The sequence below is a fragment of the Myxocyprinus asiaticus genome, chromosome 16 (genome assembly GCF_019703515.2).
Source record: "Myxocyprinus asiaticus isolate MX2 ecotype Aquarium Trade chromosome 16, UBuf_Myxa_2, whole genome shotgun sequence".
Classification (NCBI taxonomy): domain Eukaryota; kingdom Metazoa; phylum Chordata; class Actinopteri; order Cypriniformes; family Catostomidae; genus Myxocyprinus; species Myxocyprinus asiaticus.
Window position 1 is genome coordinate 1,748,156 of NC_059359.1, and position 15,633 is coordinate 1,763,788.

The 15,633-nt window shown below is 38.9% G+C and overlaps 1 protein-coding gene across 2 annotated transcripts in view; it reads left to right on the forward strand.

Moving 5' to 3' along the window:
* The window catches only part of znrf2b (zinc and ring finger 2b), a 56,651-nt gene that overhangs the window by 28,599 nt on the left and 12,419 nt on the right, over positions 1 to 15,633 (forward strand). For both annotated transcript variants that reach the window (XR_007899439.1, XM_051720238.1), the window contains exon 2: positions 4,554 to 4,649. Coding sequence is in view for 1 of the 2 variants with exons in the window: in XM_051720238.1 (XP_051576198.1) it covers positions 4,554 to 4,649 (96 nt within the window). In the remaining variant the exon portion in view is untranslated. The remainder of the gene's footprint in view (positions 1 to 4,553; positions 4,650 to 15,633) is intronic.

Sequence of the window (15,633 nt, forward strand, 5' to 3'; positions counted from 1 at the left end):
ATAGCCACACTGACTGCTATTGTTCTGAGAAATCGGATCACACAGGCTTGTATTGTGTGCTTATATCATCTAACCAATTCGACCAAATTTTCAGTTCTATTCATGTCACTCAATAATGTTAACTATTTCTCTTTCAGTCCGACTTGACAAACATCTGACTGGTATGATTTTAATTGGACTAAAGACATGATTGTTTTAGTCCGACTGAAATCCAACTTTTAAACTGTATGTAAACATATTGAATGTTATTTAATATCTCAGCCTTTAACATCAACAAAAGATACAAAACATATGGCAAGTGTTTTCCTTTTAAAAGCTGTTAAGCATTTTTATTTATCGTTCACAACAGTACACAATTATACGGTCAGTTTCATTTAATTGTTTGCCTTCAACATTGTTTTTCCGAATCAGTTCTGCGAATCAGTCTTGGGTCATTAGTCAACCTGTCAATCAAAGGAATATTCCGCGTTCAATACAAGTTCAGCTCAATCGACAGCATTTCTGGCATAATGTAGATTTCCACAAAAATGTATTTAGACTCATCTCTCCTTTTCTTTAAAGAAGCACAAATGTGTGTTCCAGTGAGACACTTACAATGGAAGTCAATGGGGTCAATCTGTAAACATTAAAATACTCACTCGTTTAAAGGTATAGCTACAAGACGTAAACAATATGTGTGTTTACCATGATAATATCACTTACTAACCGCATCTGTGTGAAGTTATAATCAATTTTTAAACTTCGTTGCCATGATGATGTAACGCTGTAAATCCTAAAGCTACCGTGAAACGATGATTTAACAACAGCTCAAATAATACACAAGTTTTAGCAGAAGTGCTTTTATAAAATTATAAGCTTCACTTCTGCCTTTAAACCCTCCACAAATTATCCCCATTGACTTCCATTGTAAGTCTCACCAGAACACCGATTTGTGCTTTTTTTTTATTTTTATTTTTTTTAAGAAAAGTGGGGATGAGTCGACATACGTTTTTTGTCGTAATCAACATTGACACACATGCTGTCGACTGAGCTGAACTTGTATTGAACCCGGAATATTCCTTTAAAAACCTCTTAATGACGGGTGGGTCACTGCTGACCCATTTTTTAATTTAGTGCCAAAAGATGACATATATATTTCCTCAGATCTACAAGTAATCTGCACATGCTGTTTGTCATTTGAACTCTTTAAGCCTCAGAAATCAACCAGGGGTGTGTGTTTTTCAATCAAAACGACACAACCGAAATACTAGTTAAATATGTATGAGAATCGTGAAAAATGTAATCGCCATTACTTTCATTTCATCTGAAATGAACAGATCTGTAGAATCCCGGAAACACTGCTATAGATTTCCGTATAAGAGTCCACAAAACAAAATGCATCCGACCATTTGATCCAAAACAATGGAAAAATTGTTTCCGTTGTTTATATCAGCGTTACGCATTGCGTATAATCGATAATGTCTGTATCCATACTTGATCAAATATGGATATCTATGCTTATTCCAACGATCAAACTCAAGATCTCTTGTATTTTGTAGAGGATCCAGAAAACAATGACGCCTCCCATTCTTTGAGCTGGAGCTGTCAATCAATCCATATCAAAGGCTCACTGGTGTCTCCAAACGGCCATCGGACACTTCCGTGGAACAAGCTGGCCAATGGATCCATGTAGCCGATAGACTAACGTTGCCAAGAATACAACGGTTGGCTTAAATCTGTTTAGCGACATCATTTGTTGTGATCTCAACGTGGGTGCCCTGAGCTCGCCGTGTGCATGGGTGTTTGGCACCCAAACGTATGCTTTTGCGACTTCGAGAGATTGATGTTAGATTAATACAGCGAATACAATCCCCTCTAAAAGTGCCGAAACATTGGACCCATGTTTTATGACCGTGAGAACGTCACATATTTTTTGTTTATTTATCTATGCATTGTAATCACACTTTATGAATGTTATTGTTATCATACTTATAGTCTATTGTATGTTTTATGTTTTATGTTATGATCGGAAATAAAACGTGTGTTTTCAGTGGTATTTGGGAAATATAATGTGCATATAGCTTATTCTGTATCTTATACTCTATTTCATTCAGTAAATTTACAACAACAAAAAACACCCCAAAAATGACTTTTTATGAAAATCCGCTTGGATCTATCTTTAGAAAAAGCTCTCATAAAACTCTGTTTTTGGGGACTATCATTCTTAAATTTTCACAACAGTATGGAGAGGCCTTTGGCTTTGACCTTAAGGTCTTTTTAGGTGACCAGTTTCATATATTAAAAACATTTTATGCCAAAAACAATCGAAATGATTTCAAGTACATTTGTGCTTCTCTTACTCTGATCCTGTAACATTTTTTGTTAAATCTGACCCCGCTTGTCTTCTTTAAAAAGAGACCAAAGTTAAGCCTCTAGGCCTAAGGGTTCAAGAGCCAGAGCTATTTTTCTTTGGATAGGTCACTTTCCACATTTTGCAGTGCATTAAGAGGTTCTGGTATATCAGACAACAGTTGAAAACTCTAGTAAATCTCCATTAAACAGCATAACAGATATTCTTAATGTGCATTGCTCAATAATGACTTGTTCATTATGTGTGCGGCTCAATAGTTGTTTGATTGGTTGTTAGAGATGTCACGAACTGTCATTCACTGCCTCTCTTCCTTAATAGCTCATTTATGCAAAACACCCTCAATGCATGTCACTGCAAAATGTTGTCACAAGGTCATCATGAGTCGAGGGTGTCATAAGACATCAGACCTTTAAAGCTACACAGCTGCTAGTGAATCATATCTTTCAGTGTCCATTCAGACTCCAGTGAAGAATGAATTTTCCCAAACACTTCAGCTGACATGGCCTTACTCACTTTCAGATTTACAAACTGTCTTACTCTCTGACTCTCTCTAGTATCTTGCTTTATTTACAGCTTTCATATCCAAAGTAGCATACAATACATTCAGCCTGTTCTCTTGACAATTACGTGAATGTGGCAACATTTTTGCGAAATGATATTACGTGGTTCCTTGCATGTATCGCAGCAGTTCTAAGGTGAAATGTCCACTGTGTGGCGCTAAAAGCGAGTTAAATGTTCTCCCAAAAAGACAATGTTTTTAAATGTTAATGCTGTATTGAGTTTTAAATCACCCTACTAGAGCTGGGTATCGATATAGATGTTTCAATTTCGATTCGATCTATCAATTCATATGGGTATATTTCAGTTATAATGTCGCATTTGCTTATATATGAAATAAATTCTCCATTTTTAGTCACATAGCGCAAAATTCGGTTGCAAATGCGAGTGATTTTCCTCTCATTGTAGTGGAGGGTTGCACACTGAGTAAAAGATCAATCCATGGCATTTGAGAATCAATATCAAATTAACCAGCACTACTCCCTACCCTAAACCTTAAACCTAACCCTAACCCATAGTGTCATAAAAAGCAAATGTGAGATGAAAAACACAACCATGTCATTTTGTGTTGCTTCTATGACACTTTGGGCTCACGTGTTGAGTTGAGCTACTGCGCAATTTGATCACACTCGTAAAAGCTTGTAAAGGTAGTTAAAACAATTCATGCGCTATAGTAAAAGTGGTTAGATGTCATAAGATAGCATTGCATGAGGAACGGGGCAAAAGTAAGCGTTTATGAACTGATAATCTGCCGTTTTATGAGTTTACAAGTGTGCGCGAGTAGGAATACTCCTACTTACCCGGGGATTAACATTAACACACACACACACTCTTCCACTCTCGTTCTATCTATCTTAAGCTCTTTATCACACTCCTCCTGTGTCTGTCCCAGAGAGACACGCTTTAGAAAGTTTTTCCAGTCAATTTCATGGAAAGAACACAGCCTTTCATGATTAATTATAAACTGTAACACTTATACATAGATTAGGCCTACTCATTTGATAAGATTGCCTGATTGTTACTCTGTAATTTATCATATACAGACTTCTGTTTTTATTCAAGCTCAACATTAAAAGTGTTTTTTATTTAAATGTGTGTCACATGACTGTCAATGTACGTCAAAAGTTTATCCCTTTACTGACAGCACAGAGTCTCCTGAACTGAGATCAGTCGGTTTAAATGAAATTAAATAATGCGTTGTGTATAGCAAAGCCAATACGAGGTTACCGCTTTACTTTTTTTATTTTTATTATAACAATCACCAGAAAAGGAAAGTTCGCCAAGACAAACGTTATATTGCCTTTACATATCTTGCCTGAAAGTTTGAAGGTTTTATAAGCCATGTTTACAAACTGATGTGGCACCGAATTGGAGTTCCCATGTGTTCAGGACACTCTCTGACTGCTTTTCACTACAACTACATTTTAATTTTGCAAAACAATACATAGACACAATGTATATTTGTCATGCATGAAAGTTTAAGCCTTTACATCTGAATGTTTTAAGTCAAGTGTGTTCAAACTTTCTGTTAGTGTTTAGTATGTATAGTATCGGAACTGGGATTCAGAAACATTTACACAAACACACAAATAAATCGCATTTTGCACACTGAGCTCATGTTTTATTTGCTTTATTCTCCCCTCAGGTTTCAAGTGCCCCGTCTGCTCAAAGTTCATCTCTTCAGATGAAATGGACCTTCATCTCGTCATGTGCTTGACTAAACCTCGAGTGACCTACAATGGTGAGACTGCTTGTGTTGTTGTAGTATATACAGCTGCCCGCTTCAAGTGGAGTGCAGCAACAGTGGAAAGAAAGTCATTGTGTTTGGATGTAATTCATGTAATTGTCTCAGCCTGCTGTTTTCTCATGGCATGTTACGACCTGGCAGCCACGTTTCACTGCGCTCTGGTTTATAGTTATACATGGCTGTTCAGAACAAGGGCTTGAGTCTTTGTTGCTGTTATATTTTTGTGTTATATGTCATGCATTGATGCTCAGCTCTCTAATATTTCACTGGTTAGTGTTGTTCCTTATACCAAAACATATAGTGATGTGCTGTGTTATGTAACGCAAACATTAGAATGTCATCATCGTAAGACGTCTCCATACAGATGGGGAATGTGCTAAACCAAAATATCTAAAACAACATGAGATTTACAGTGATTAGTGATGTGGTGGTTACATTACTGGTACTGTGGTCTTTTGTTTTCTTTAGTGCTTTAGAAAGGCAAACAGATACACACAATGTAAAGCTGTCTTTAAACTACAAATGTGGCACAGAAAAGGTGCATTAATACAGACTTTACTAGCCAAAGTAACTAGCCAAAAACATACTTGAGTGAAAGTGAATAAGTATTCACACTATATTGTACTTAAGTATTAGAAAAGTTAAAAGTATCTTTTTTCCTAGCTAGAATGAAATCAAGAGATGAGATTGTGTGAGAGTTAAATTGTTAAAAGTCGCTTTTTACTGTCTCTGACGGCAGTCATATTTTTCCCCAGTGACATTTGCCTCCGCGTCTGAGACCGTCAATCCGCGCATCTTATCACGTGGCTTGTTGAGCGCGTTACCATGGAGACATAGCACATGTGGAGGCTTCGCTATTCTCTGTGGCATCCACGCACAACTCACCACGTGCCCCACCGAGAGCGAGAACCACATTATAGCTACCACGAGGAGGTTACCCCATGTGACTCTACCTTCCCTCGCAACCGGGTCAGTTTGGTTGCTTAGGAGACCTGGCTGGAGTCACTCAGCACACCCTGGATTCGAACCAGCAAACTCCAGGGGTGGTAGTCAGCGTCTTTACCACTGAGCTACCCAGGCTCCCCCCGCACCATAGATTTAATTGTTTTGATGGAACTTTTAATGAGTCATGTGAAAGGGTTTTAATGGTTTATATGACATTTACTTTCATGAGAGCAATTTTTCTCTTCTGTTTCCATTTCCAACACTTTCGTTGTTTAGTTTTCCATTACACTCACACACACACACACACACACACACACACCTATTTCATCTGAACTTTTGAGGCCCCTGTAAAACTGCACATACTCTACAGATGTGTCTGTTTAGGGAGTTTTTTGGCTGAGGATGAAAAACGGCCGACAGCAGATAATTTTTAGCTTCGCTCATTAACACGACTGCAGCGTTTACTAAAAATCAATGGCTCGTGTTGTGTGAGGGTGGCCTGTTTTATTTCAGAATGAAAAACTCTGAAAATAACTTAAAGTAATCCATAAATCTTAATCTGTACTCTGCTGAAATTGAGATAAAAGTGTAACTACATTGTAAAGCCAAAGTGAAATGGTGTACAACCCATTTGAAAGAGAAAAAATGTTGTGCGTTTCCATTCATGTTGTCCCATGTGCATGATTCAGTGGTGCACATTACTCTAAAGAAAGGGAAAATGTTTTGTCTTTGCATTCCTTTCTAATCAAGCCATCTTTTCAACCACCTGTCGTGTAGAGACACATTTTCACTCGAAAATGTCAGATTGTGTGTAGCCTCACGCTGTTGCCCATTGAGGATCAAACACCAAATGCATGTTTTTGCCCATCGCAACACATGGCCTCTGCTGCTAATCTGGGCCAAACACACAGAGAGCACTTGGCAGTGAACATAAACAAGGCAGATTTTCAATTAAACCTCTGTTGCTTCATTACGTTGCCTTCAGATTTCTGGCTTTTGGAAAGAAGTGTTTGTCAGGAACCAGGTAACATCAGTCTCAGGCTATGTCTGCATTAATCTGGATAAATTTAAAAACGCGTTTTCGTTTTCGAAACGCTCTATAGTCCACACTGCCGTTTTCAAACATTTTCCAAAAGTTTCACATCCACACTGAAACGTATGAAAGCTCTTAAATCCCCTTTATGTGGGGTGCTTGGGTAGCTCAGTGGTAAAATACACTGGCTACCACCCCTGGAGTTCGCTAGTTCGAATCCCAGGGCATGCTGAGTGACTCCAGACAGGCTTCCTAAGCAACCAAATTGGCCCGGTTGCTAGGGAGGGTAGAGTCACATGGGGTAACCTCCTCATGGTCGCTATAATGTGGTTATCGCTCGGTGGGGTGCGTGGTGAGTTGTGCGTGGTTGCCACGGTGGATAGCGTGAAGCCTCCACACGCGCTATGTCTCCGTGGCAACGCGCTCAACAAGCCACGTGATAAGATGCGCGGGTTGGTGGTCTCAGACGCCGAGGCAGCTGGGATTCGTCCTCCGCCACCCGGATTAAGGCAAATCACTACGTGACCACGAGGACTTAAAAGCACATTGGGAATTGGGCATTCCAAATTGGGGAGAAAAGGGGGAAAAATACAAAAAATTAAAAAAACTTTTCCCCTTTATGTTATGCGAACAATCCATGGACGGTCTGAAACGCAATTGTCCTCTGCTGCTTTCAAAACCGCATACTGTCACAGTATGTTCTGTATTTGATGAAGGACACACTTGTCTGCCGGAAAACAGTACGTTCTTTTAGGTATGCATGCGAGCAGTATGAATAGATTTCGGACATGCTTCATCCGGGGATGTTGGCATCGTCTTGTGACCTGAATATATGACGTAATAACAACAACCGCGAAAACTCTCTGCTTTGGTTAAACTAGCACCATTTAACCACAAGGGCGATTATCTTGGTATATACAGTGCATCCGGAAAGTATTCACAGCGCTTCACTTTTTCCACATTTTGTTATGTTACAGCCTTATTCCAAAATGGATTAAATTCATTATTTTCCTCAACATTCTACAAACAATACCCCATAATGACAACGTGAAAAGTTTGTTTGAAATCTTTGCAAATTTATTACAAATAAAAAACAAAAAAAATCACATGTTCATAAGTATTCACAGCCTTTGCTCAATACTTTGTTGAAGCACCTTTGGCACCAGTTACAGCCTCAAGTCTTTTTGAGTATGACGCTACAAGCTTGGCACACCTATTTTTGGGCAGTTTCTCCCATTCTTCTTTGCAGGACCTCTCAAGCTCCATCAGGTTGGATGGGGAGCGTTGGTGCACAGCCATTTTCAGATCTCTCCAGAGATGTTCAATCGGGTTCAAGTCTGGGCTCTGGCTGGGCCACTCAAGGACATTCACAGAGTTGTCCCGGAGCCACTCCTTTGTTATCTTGGCTGTGTCAGGTCGTTGTCCTGTTGGAAGATGAACCTTCGCCCCAGTCTGAGGTCCAGAGCGCTCTGGAGCAGGTTTTCATCAAGGATGTCTCTGTACATTGCTGCATTCATCTTTCCCTCGATCTTGACTAGTCTCCCAGTTCCTGCCGCTGAAAAACATCCCCACAGCATGATGCTGCCACCACCATGCTTCACTGTAGGGATGGTATTGGCCAGGTGATGAGCGGTGCCTGGTTTCCTCCAGACATGACGCTTGCCATTCAGGCCAAAGAGTTCAATCTTTGTTTCTCATGGTCTGAGAGTCCTTCAGGTGCCTTTTGGCAAACTCCAGGCGGGCTGTCATGTGCCTTTTACTGAGGAGTGGCTTCCGTCTGGCCACTCTACCATACAGGCCTGATTGGTGGAGTGCTGCAGAGATGGTTGTTCTTCTGGAAGGTTCTCCTCTCTCTACAGAGAAATGCTGGAGCTCTGTCAGAGTGACCATCGGGTTCTTGGTCACCTCCCTGACTAAGGCCCTTCTCCCCCGATCGCTCAGTTTGGCCAGGCGGCCAGCTCTAGGAAGAGTCCTGGTGGTTCCAAACTTCCATTTACGGATGATGGAGGCCACTGTGCTCACTGGGACCTTCAATGCTGCAGAAAGTTTTCTGTACCCTTCCCCAGATCAGTGCCTCGATACAATCCTGTCTCGGAGGTCTACAGACAATTCCTTGGACTTCATGGCTTGGTTTGTGCTCTGACATGCACTGTTAACTGTGGGACCTTATATAGACAGGTGTGTGCCTTTCCAAATCATGTCCAATCAACTGAATTTACCACAGGTGGACTCCAATCAAGTTGTAGAAACATCTCAAGGATGATCAGTGGAAACAGGATGCACCTGAGCTCAATTTTGAGTGTCATGGCAAAGGCTGTGAATACTTATGTACATGTGTTTTTTATTTTTAATAAATTTGCAAAGATTTCAAACAAACTTCTTTTCACGTTGTCATTATGGGGTATTTTTTGTAGAATTTCGAGGAAAATAATGAATTTAATCCATTTTGGAATAAGGCTGTAACATAACAAAATGTGGAAAAAGTGAAGCGCTGTGAATACTTTCCGGATGCACTGTATAGCACTTACTGTTGAAGAGCGTCTGCCTCGTGAGTCACTTGTTCCTTTTAAATCCAGTGTTTTGAACGTGACTTCGCCTCAGCTCCCAAGGGATTATGGGATCGTTAAGTGTCCAGTCGATCCACACTTGCCAGAAATAGTATGTCACCCGGGTATTTCTCGCTTACTGCTTCATGAATACTGTGGATTTGGACATACTACTTTATTGGCATACTGCTTTTGGCATACTATATAGTAGAGATGTATGGATATTCGGATGCAGCGCTCGTGTTTCGCCGCCAGACAGCAATTCAGAGTTAACTTCCCGTTGCTTTTGAAAGAATGCAATGTAAAGGTTGTACAAAGTAACAGTGCTATCAAATTGGATATCAGGCACAATGCCGCTACACCATGGGCCACAATCTTTATTGTTTTGGGTTGATTGGATCACATGACTGCGTCATCGTTTTCAGATATCTCCGTCTTTCCCGTCCACACTACAACACGAAAACGGCATTTTCAAATTTATCCACTTGGGAGAGCGTTTTCAAAACGTTCTTTTTTTTTTCACTGACAAAAAGGGCATCTCGGTATGGACGGAAGGTCAAAACCTAATGAAAAATAAGCGTTTTCAAACAAAAACGTATTAGTGTGGACGTAGCCTCAGATGACACGCTAACTGACCGCCAAGTGGAAACTGGCACAACAGTCTGGTTCTGGAAGTAAAAATCCCTTTTGTTTTCTCCATAGAGGAATTGATTGTTAATCATACCTTAACCCTTGTGCAACCTTCGGGACATTTTTGTCGTTTTAATTTTTGTTTTTTCGATCATTTTGGCTGTGTTAATGCCAACGACATATATTTGACCAAAGTTGTGTATTTTAGGGGGGAATTTTGATATTTCAACCTCAGTTCCTATAATACATCTATATTACACTGTGTACACAAAATAGTTACACTCAGGACCTTCAGGACAAAAATGTCCCCATTGAAACCCATTAAAACTGCAATATTTGATCCCAGTGCCATTAAAGCATAAAATCATGAATTCTATGATATTATGCTTTCATTCCAGAGCCCTGGCTTCAAAATTTACATTTTAATATTTTCCAGCAGATGGCGCCATTTTTCTCATGTTTAGCCTATGGAGCAAATACATGCTTTTCCCCTATTCTCTGTTTGTTGTATTAGAGAGCACTGCAGGACAAATGAATAAATGATGCAGCTAAAATTGTGTGGGTGTGTTGATATGGATGACAGTGTGTTTGTATGTGTGTATTGAGAAGTGTGTGTGTGTGTGTGTGTGTGTGTGTGTGTGTGTGTGTGTGTGTGTGTGTGTGTGTGTGTGTGTGTGTGTGTGTGAAAAACAACAGTGGCATTATATAAACAAACTGGCATTTAAAGGGTTAAAATCCTGAAAATGAATGAATATTTGGTAGTTATGATCAGAACTGATGTTGATTAAAGAAATTAACTCATTAAAAGTGGAAAATAATATTAATATATAATATTATTATGGCAGTTTTTTGACGTGGACATTTTTGTCCTCTAAGGACCTCTGAGCAACTTATTTAAATTGAAGCACAAGGGTTAAAAACCTTAAAAGGCATTTTCATTTGTAATCCTTTAACCTGGAACTGCTAGCTAATTCATTAAAGCCTCTCATTTAAAACATGTGTAATTTAAAAGCTTGGAATTTGGACTTGCTGCTATTTAAGGTACGTCGAATGTAATATGAACCAGAAATGTGTCTGCGGACCACGGTCTCTGTTGCTTTCCGCCTGTCAGTCATTTTGTGCATTCTCATAGTATTGTAGTTGCAGCGAGTTATTGAGGCTTAATGCCATTTTTATGCCATGTTGCTTTAAATCAATAGTTTTTATATTTTTCAATTGTTTTTAATTCTATTAGGTCAGTCGAAATGCTTCATGGGATTGTAGTTCATTCCCTCATTAAAGACGTTAAGTACACAGTCTTTTACTTTTTTCTTTTTGTCTCATTTCAAGTATTTTTTTTGCTTCAAATCACAGTTTGTAATGTTGTGACGAACCAATCACTGGATTAGCAAAAGTTTGCCAGGTTACAGCTAAACAATGTTTGTGTGCATCGAAATGAGTTATTAGTTATAATATGAAGTAATTTTGCAGTACAGTTAATTGAAAATCAATTAAAAAAATTACATACAAATTGTGTCAGTATTGTTATGGACCTCTGAGATGGGACTGACCACGATCGCTATTTTAATGTGGGGGTTACAGACATTTGATGCATTTAAAACTCTAGGTTAATTGTATATTCAATAATAGTTTATCTAACATAGGTAATAGATTTCACAGCGAAACACATGGGATTTGTGTCTCTAATGCTTAGAAAAAAAGCCATGGGACACCAATGTGTACCATTTTTGTGGCAACTCTCTGTTCAACTACAAAATTACTTCTGAATCTCTCTGTGATGACCATGAAGGAGCATGCGACGAGAGAAAGCACGCTCAGCCTGTTGCAGGTCGCAGAAGTCTGTGCAGCATGCTAACACTCTGGCGCTGTGAAAGGGAATCCCTCAGCCAGAGATTGTGAGGGCAGGAGAAAAGCATTCAAGAAGCTGGGACAAATCGATAACCGTCCGCTCTGAATTATCTCGAGTGCAGCGCTCTGTTCAGCTGAAACTAGCACTTCAGCTCATTGCAACACTCCGTACCGCATGCATATGTATGCCATGTTCTACCCTCACTTCCTGTGCCACTTAAACTTTATTTAAATCAGGTCAGTCAGAGATTACCACCATATCAAGCCATTCAGGGCGAGTGGGCGCAATGGGGGATGAGCATTTGAGTGCATGTTTACATGCACATCAAATAAACTTTTAACTATCAAAACAAATACACACAGTTGAAGTCAGAAGTTTACATACACTTAAGTTGAAGCCATTAAAACTCATTTTTTAACTACTCCACAGATTTAATATTAGCAAACTATAGTTTTGGCAAGTCGTTTAGGACATCTACTTTGTGCTTGACATAAGTAATTGTTCTAACAATTGTTTACAGACAGATTGTTTCACTTTTAATTGACTATATCACAATTCCAGTGGGTCAGAAGTTTACATACACTAAGTTAACTGTGCCTTTAAGCAGCTTGGAAAATTCCAGAAAATTATGTCAAGCCTTTAGAAATCAAATCAAATCCCTTTATTGTCACTCAACCATATACACAACAGTGCGACAGTGGGTGAAAGTCTTGGGTGCGGTTCCAAGCAACATAGCAGTATGACAATTACAATAAACATCTGATTTACACATAACACAGTTTACACATCTATTACACCCCCCACACCCCACCCCCAATATGATCAAAAAGCTTTTTATACATTTTTGTCCCCATTGTCCTTAGATGATACACAACAAATTGCGTGCAAATCGGACAAACAACCTAGGAGGAGTTCGAAAAAGTATTATTTATTTATTTATTTATTTATTTATTTATTTATTGGAAAATTCAAAATGCCGGAAAGTCTTGTCAGGTGGAAATTGATTCTGGGCCTTACGGCCCAAAAGTTATGAGCATAAACACAAGTGCAACTTTGAACTGTTGGTGGCACTAGAGGGTATGGTTTAGAAACCCCAAATTTGGGTCAGTTATAGTTTATGGTGTCCTCTATCAGTGTGCCAAATTTCACAACTTTCGTCCAAAGGTTTCTATGGGCTGCCATCGACTCCCAGCCAGAAGAAGAAGAATAAGAATACTAACAGATACAGTAGGTGCCTACGCACTTCCAGTGCTTGACACCTAATTATGCTATTACAGAAAATTAAGCTGCAATGTCTGTAATGTCTTAAAGACATCACTCGTGCAATCTATCAAATTGTCTGTGCGCTTCGTGGGTTTATTGCTTGTGATTTACATTTGAATAATTGCGCATAATCTGTACATAACAGATTTGTATTAGATTGCACTATGTACGTGTGTATGTATGTATGTGTGTGTCTGTGTGTGTGTGTGTGTGTGTGTGTGTGTGTGTGTGTGTGTCTGTACGTATGTGTATAATTATTTTTTATTTTTTATTATTATCTATGTCCTGCTGCTGTTTTTCTATTGTTGTACACTGGAAGCTCCTGTCACCAAGACAAATGCCTTATATGTGTAAGCATACTTGGCAGTAAAGCTGATTCTGATTCAATTAACCACAAGTGCAAGTATGTTGGACACGCCTTCCAAAAGGAGGCTTTTGCATGTAGTAACTGTACCAAATGTAACCATACTGCTTACTAATGGCTTTCACTAAATATCATTTTGTTACCAAGACCCATTATTTTGCACATCTGAAAGTTACCCTTCATCTATAGTTCCCTTTCGTCTATCCACGTAGCTCTTTTACCATAATCGTAAAAGCAACAGTGGCCAATCGCTGTCTTGTTACCTTGGTAACAGGATGGTCTAATCTCCAGCGCGGTGATCCGTCACAGGGGTTGCAGAGGGTTATCCAGCTGTGACATGCATGTTAATAAATGTAGAAAGCATGTCACTAGGATCTATATTTCTCACATCCTTGGTTTAGGTCAGAGAAGGTGAACCGGTTCCTGAGAGGGTGAATAATTTGCCCGGTCTTTTGTTTAGCCATAGGGAATACTGTTACTATGCAGACCATGCTGCTAACTGCCAGAAACCTTTTTACAGATGTGATGCCTGTCTTTCCTTTGATCAAATACAGGGATGTTTGTTTTCCTGTGCTCAAGAGAAACAAGCACACTTCAATCACATATGCAGTAATAACAGCACGCCTGATTACCGCGGTAAAACGTGGCCTATATGAGGTCACCACACCAGCTGTCCACTTATGGCTTTTATTTGATCACTAGAATACTGCTTCCTCTTTAATCATCAGATATGTCGATTTAAGACGTCTTCAATGTCCAGGAAATGTACCTGCATGGTCACTTTAAGACTACAGTCTTGACCAACACAGAATATGTATCGTTTTAAAGCTTAGAAGCTCTACTTTCCAATGCATGTAGGCATTATGACCAAAACTGAACAAGTGCTTTGAAATAAATCAGGAGTGTTGCGTTTCGATCATTTATTAATAATTTTGCACTGCACATATTATTGTAATCGGTAACATTAAACTGATCAAATAGTCATGTGTCATATGTTGTTGGAAAGCTCTCAAAGAGTAGAATACAATAAGCCTATTTGTTTTACTCAGACAAAAATATAGTGAGTAATAGATAAGTATATGTCTTTGACATACGTTACATGTAAACAGGTGTTGCGTATATGCCACGTTTTCGATTGTAACTTCATGAAAAATAAACCGAACATAAAATTCCACATACCATTACTTAAGAGGAGGTGATTTACATATATATATATATATATATATATAAGCCCACACACAATGTAATCAGATGTATAGATAATTAGATAATCCACACATTGTGCACACAGCTAAAAACACATTAGCTTTCTTGGATCAGATGAATATCATAAATTATGCATTACGTTGTCCAGCATAATGGAACATTAAACCTATCGCATTAGGATTCAGATTGCTGCAACCAGAGGTGAAAGTCATCCAAATATGGGCAGAGAGGATTGTTCAATGTAATTACATATGGCCACCAGGAGATGGCGCCAAGTACATGACACAGACTCAATGATGACTCAAATGACACAGAATGGAACTGAATGAGATCTCGTTACTCATGACTGCATGCTTTGGAGAGAGAGCACACCTTTAGTCATTGTTGTGTACAATTCTTATGTACAATTTTGTCAAATGCTCTGCTTTTTTTTTTCCTGGATATTCCATTCTCTGGATATAACATAACTCATGTCATGTGACAGTGATGTGGCTTACAGAAAATGCCCGTTTGTCTTATTTCCCCAAAATCAATCCACTGAATTACTTACTGTGTTCTATTGAAGATGCAATAGTAGCTGCATGTTTGTAAATGGTGTTTTATCAGCGGACAGAATACTTTGTATGGAGAGAGAGAGAGAGAGAAGAGAAGCTCTAGTCAATACTCATCTGTCTTGTGGATAGAAAGCACAGAATGAAAAGAGAAATATATGCAGAAGCTAATCCATCGCTCTATCTTAAGGTTCACAGTGCTAAAATTGTTTGTTGATTCTGCAGTACCGTTTCAGCCCAAATAACTTCTTTACTATTTATTTGAAGAGTTAGTTAAGAGATATAATTAGATTTAGTATCTATTGTACATGTTAGAGATTAGTGTGTTACTAATTAATTACTACTAAACCCTAACTGCTTAATTTGGTTAATAACTGGCAGATAAATATCAGCAGCCGATACATCAGTGCATCCATGTGTGTGTATATATATATATATATATATATATATATATATATATTAATATCTGTATAAAGATATTGCCCTGATCCCCTAACATCTGATGCAAACCTTAATCCAGGTGACGTCCAAACTCTCTTGCTTCTTGAAACTCATGTTTATGTATGTTAATGTAGAATAAAACCACTTTTT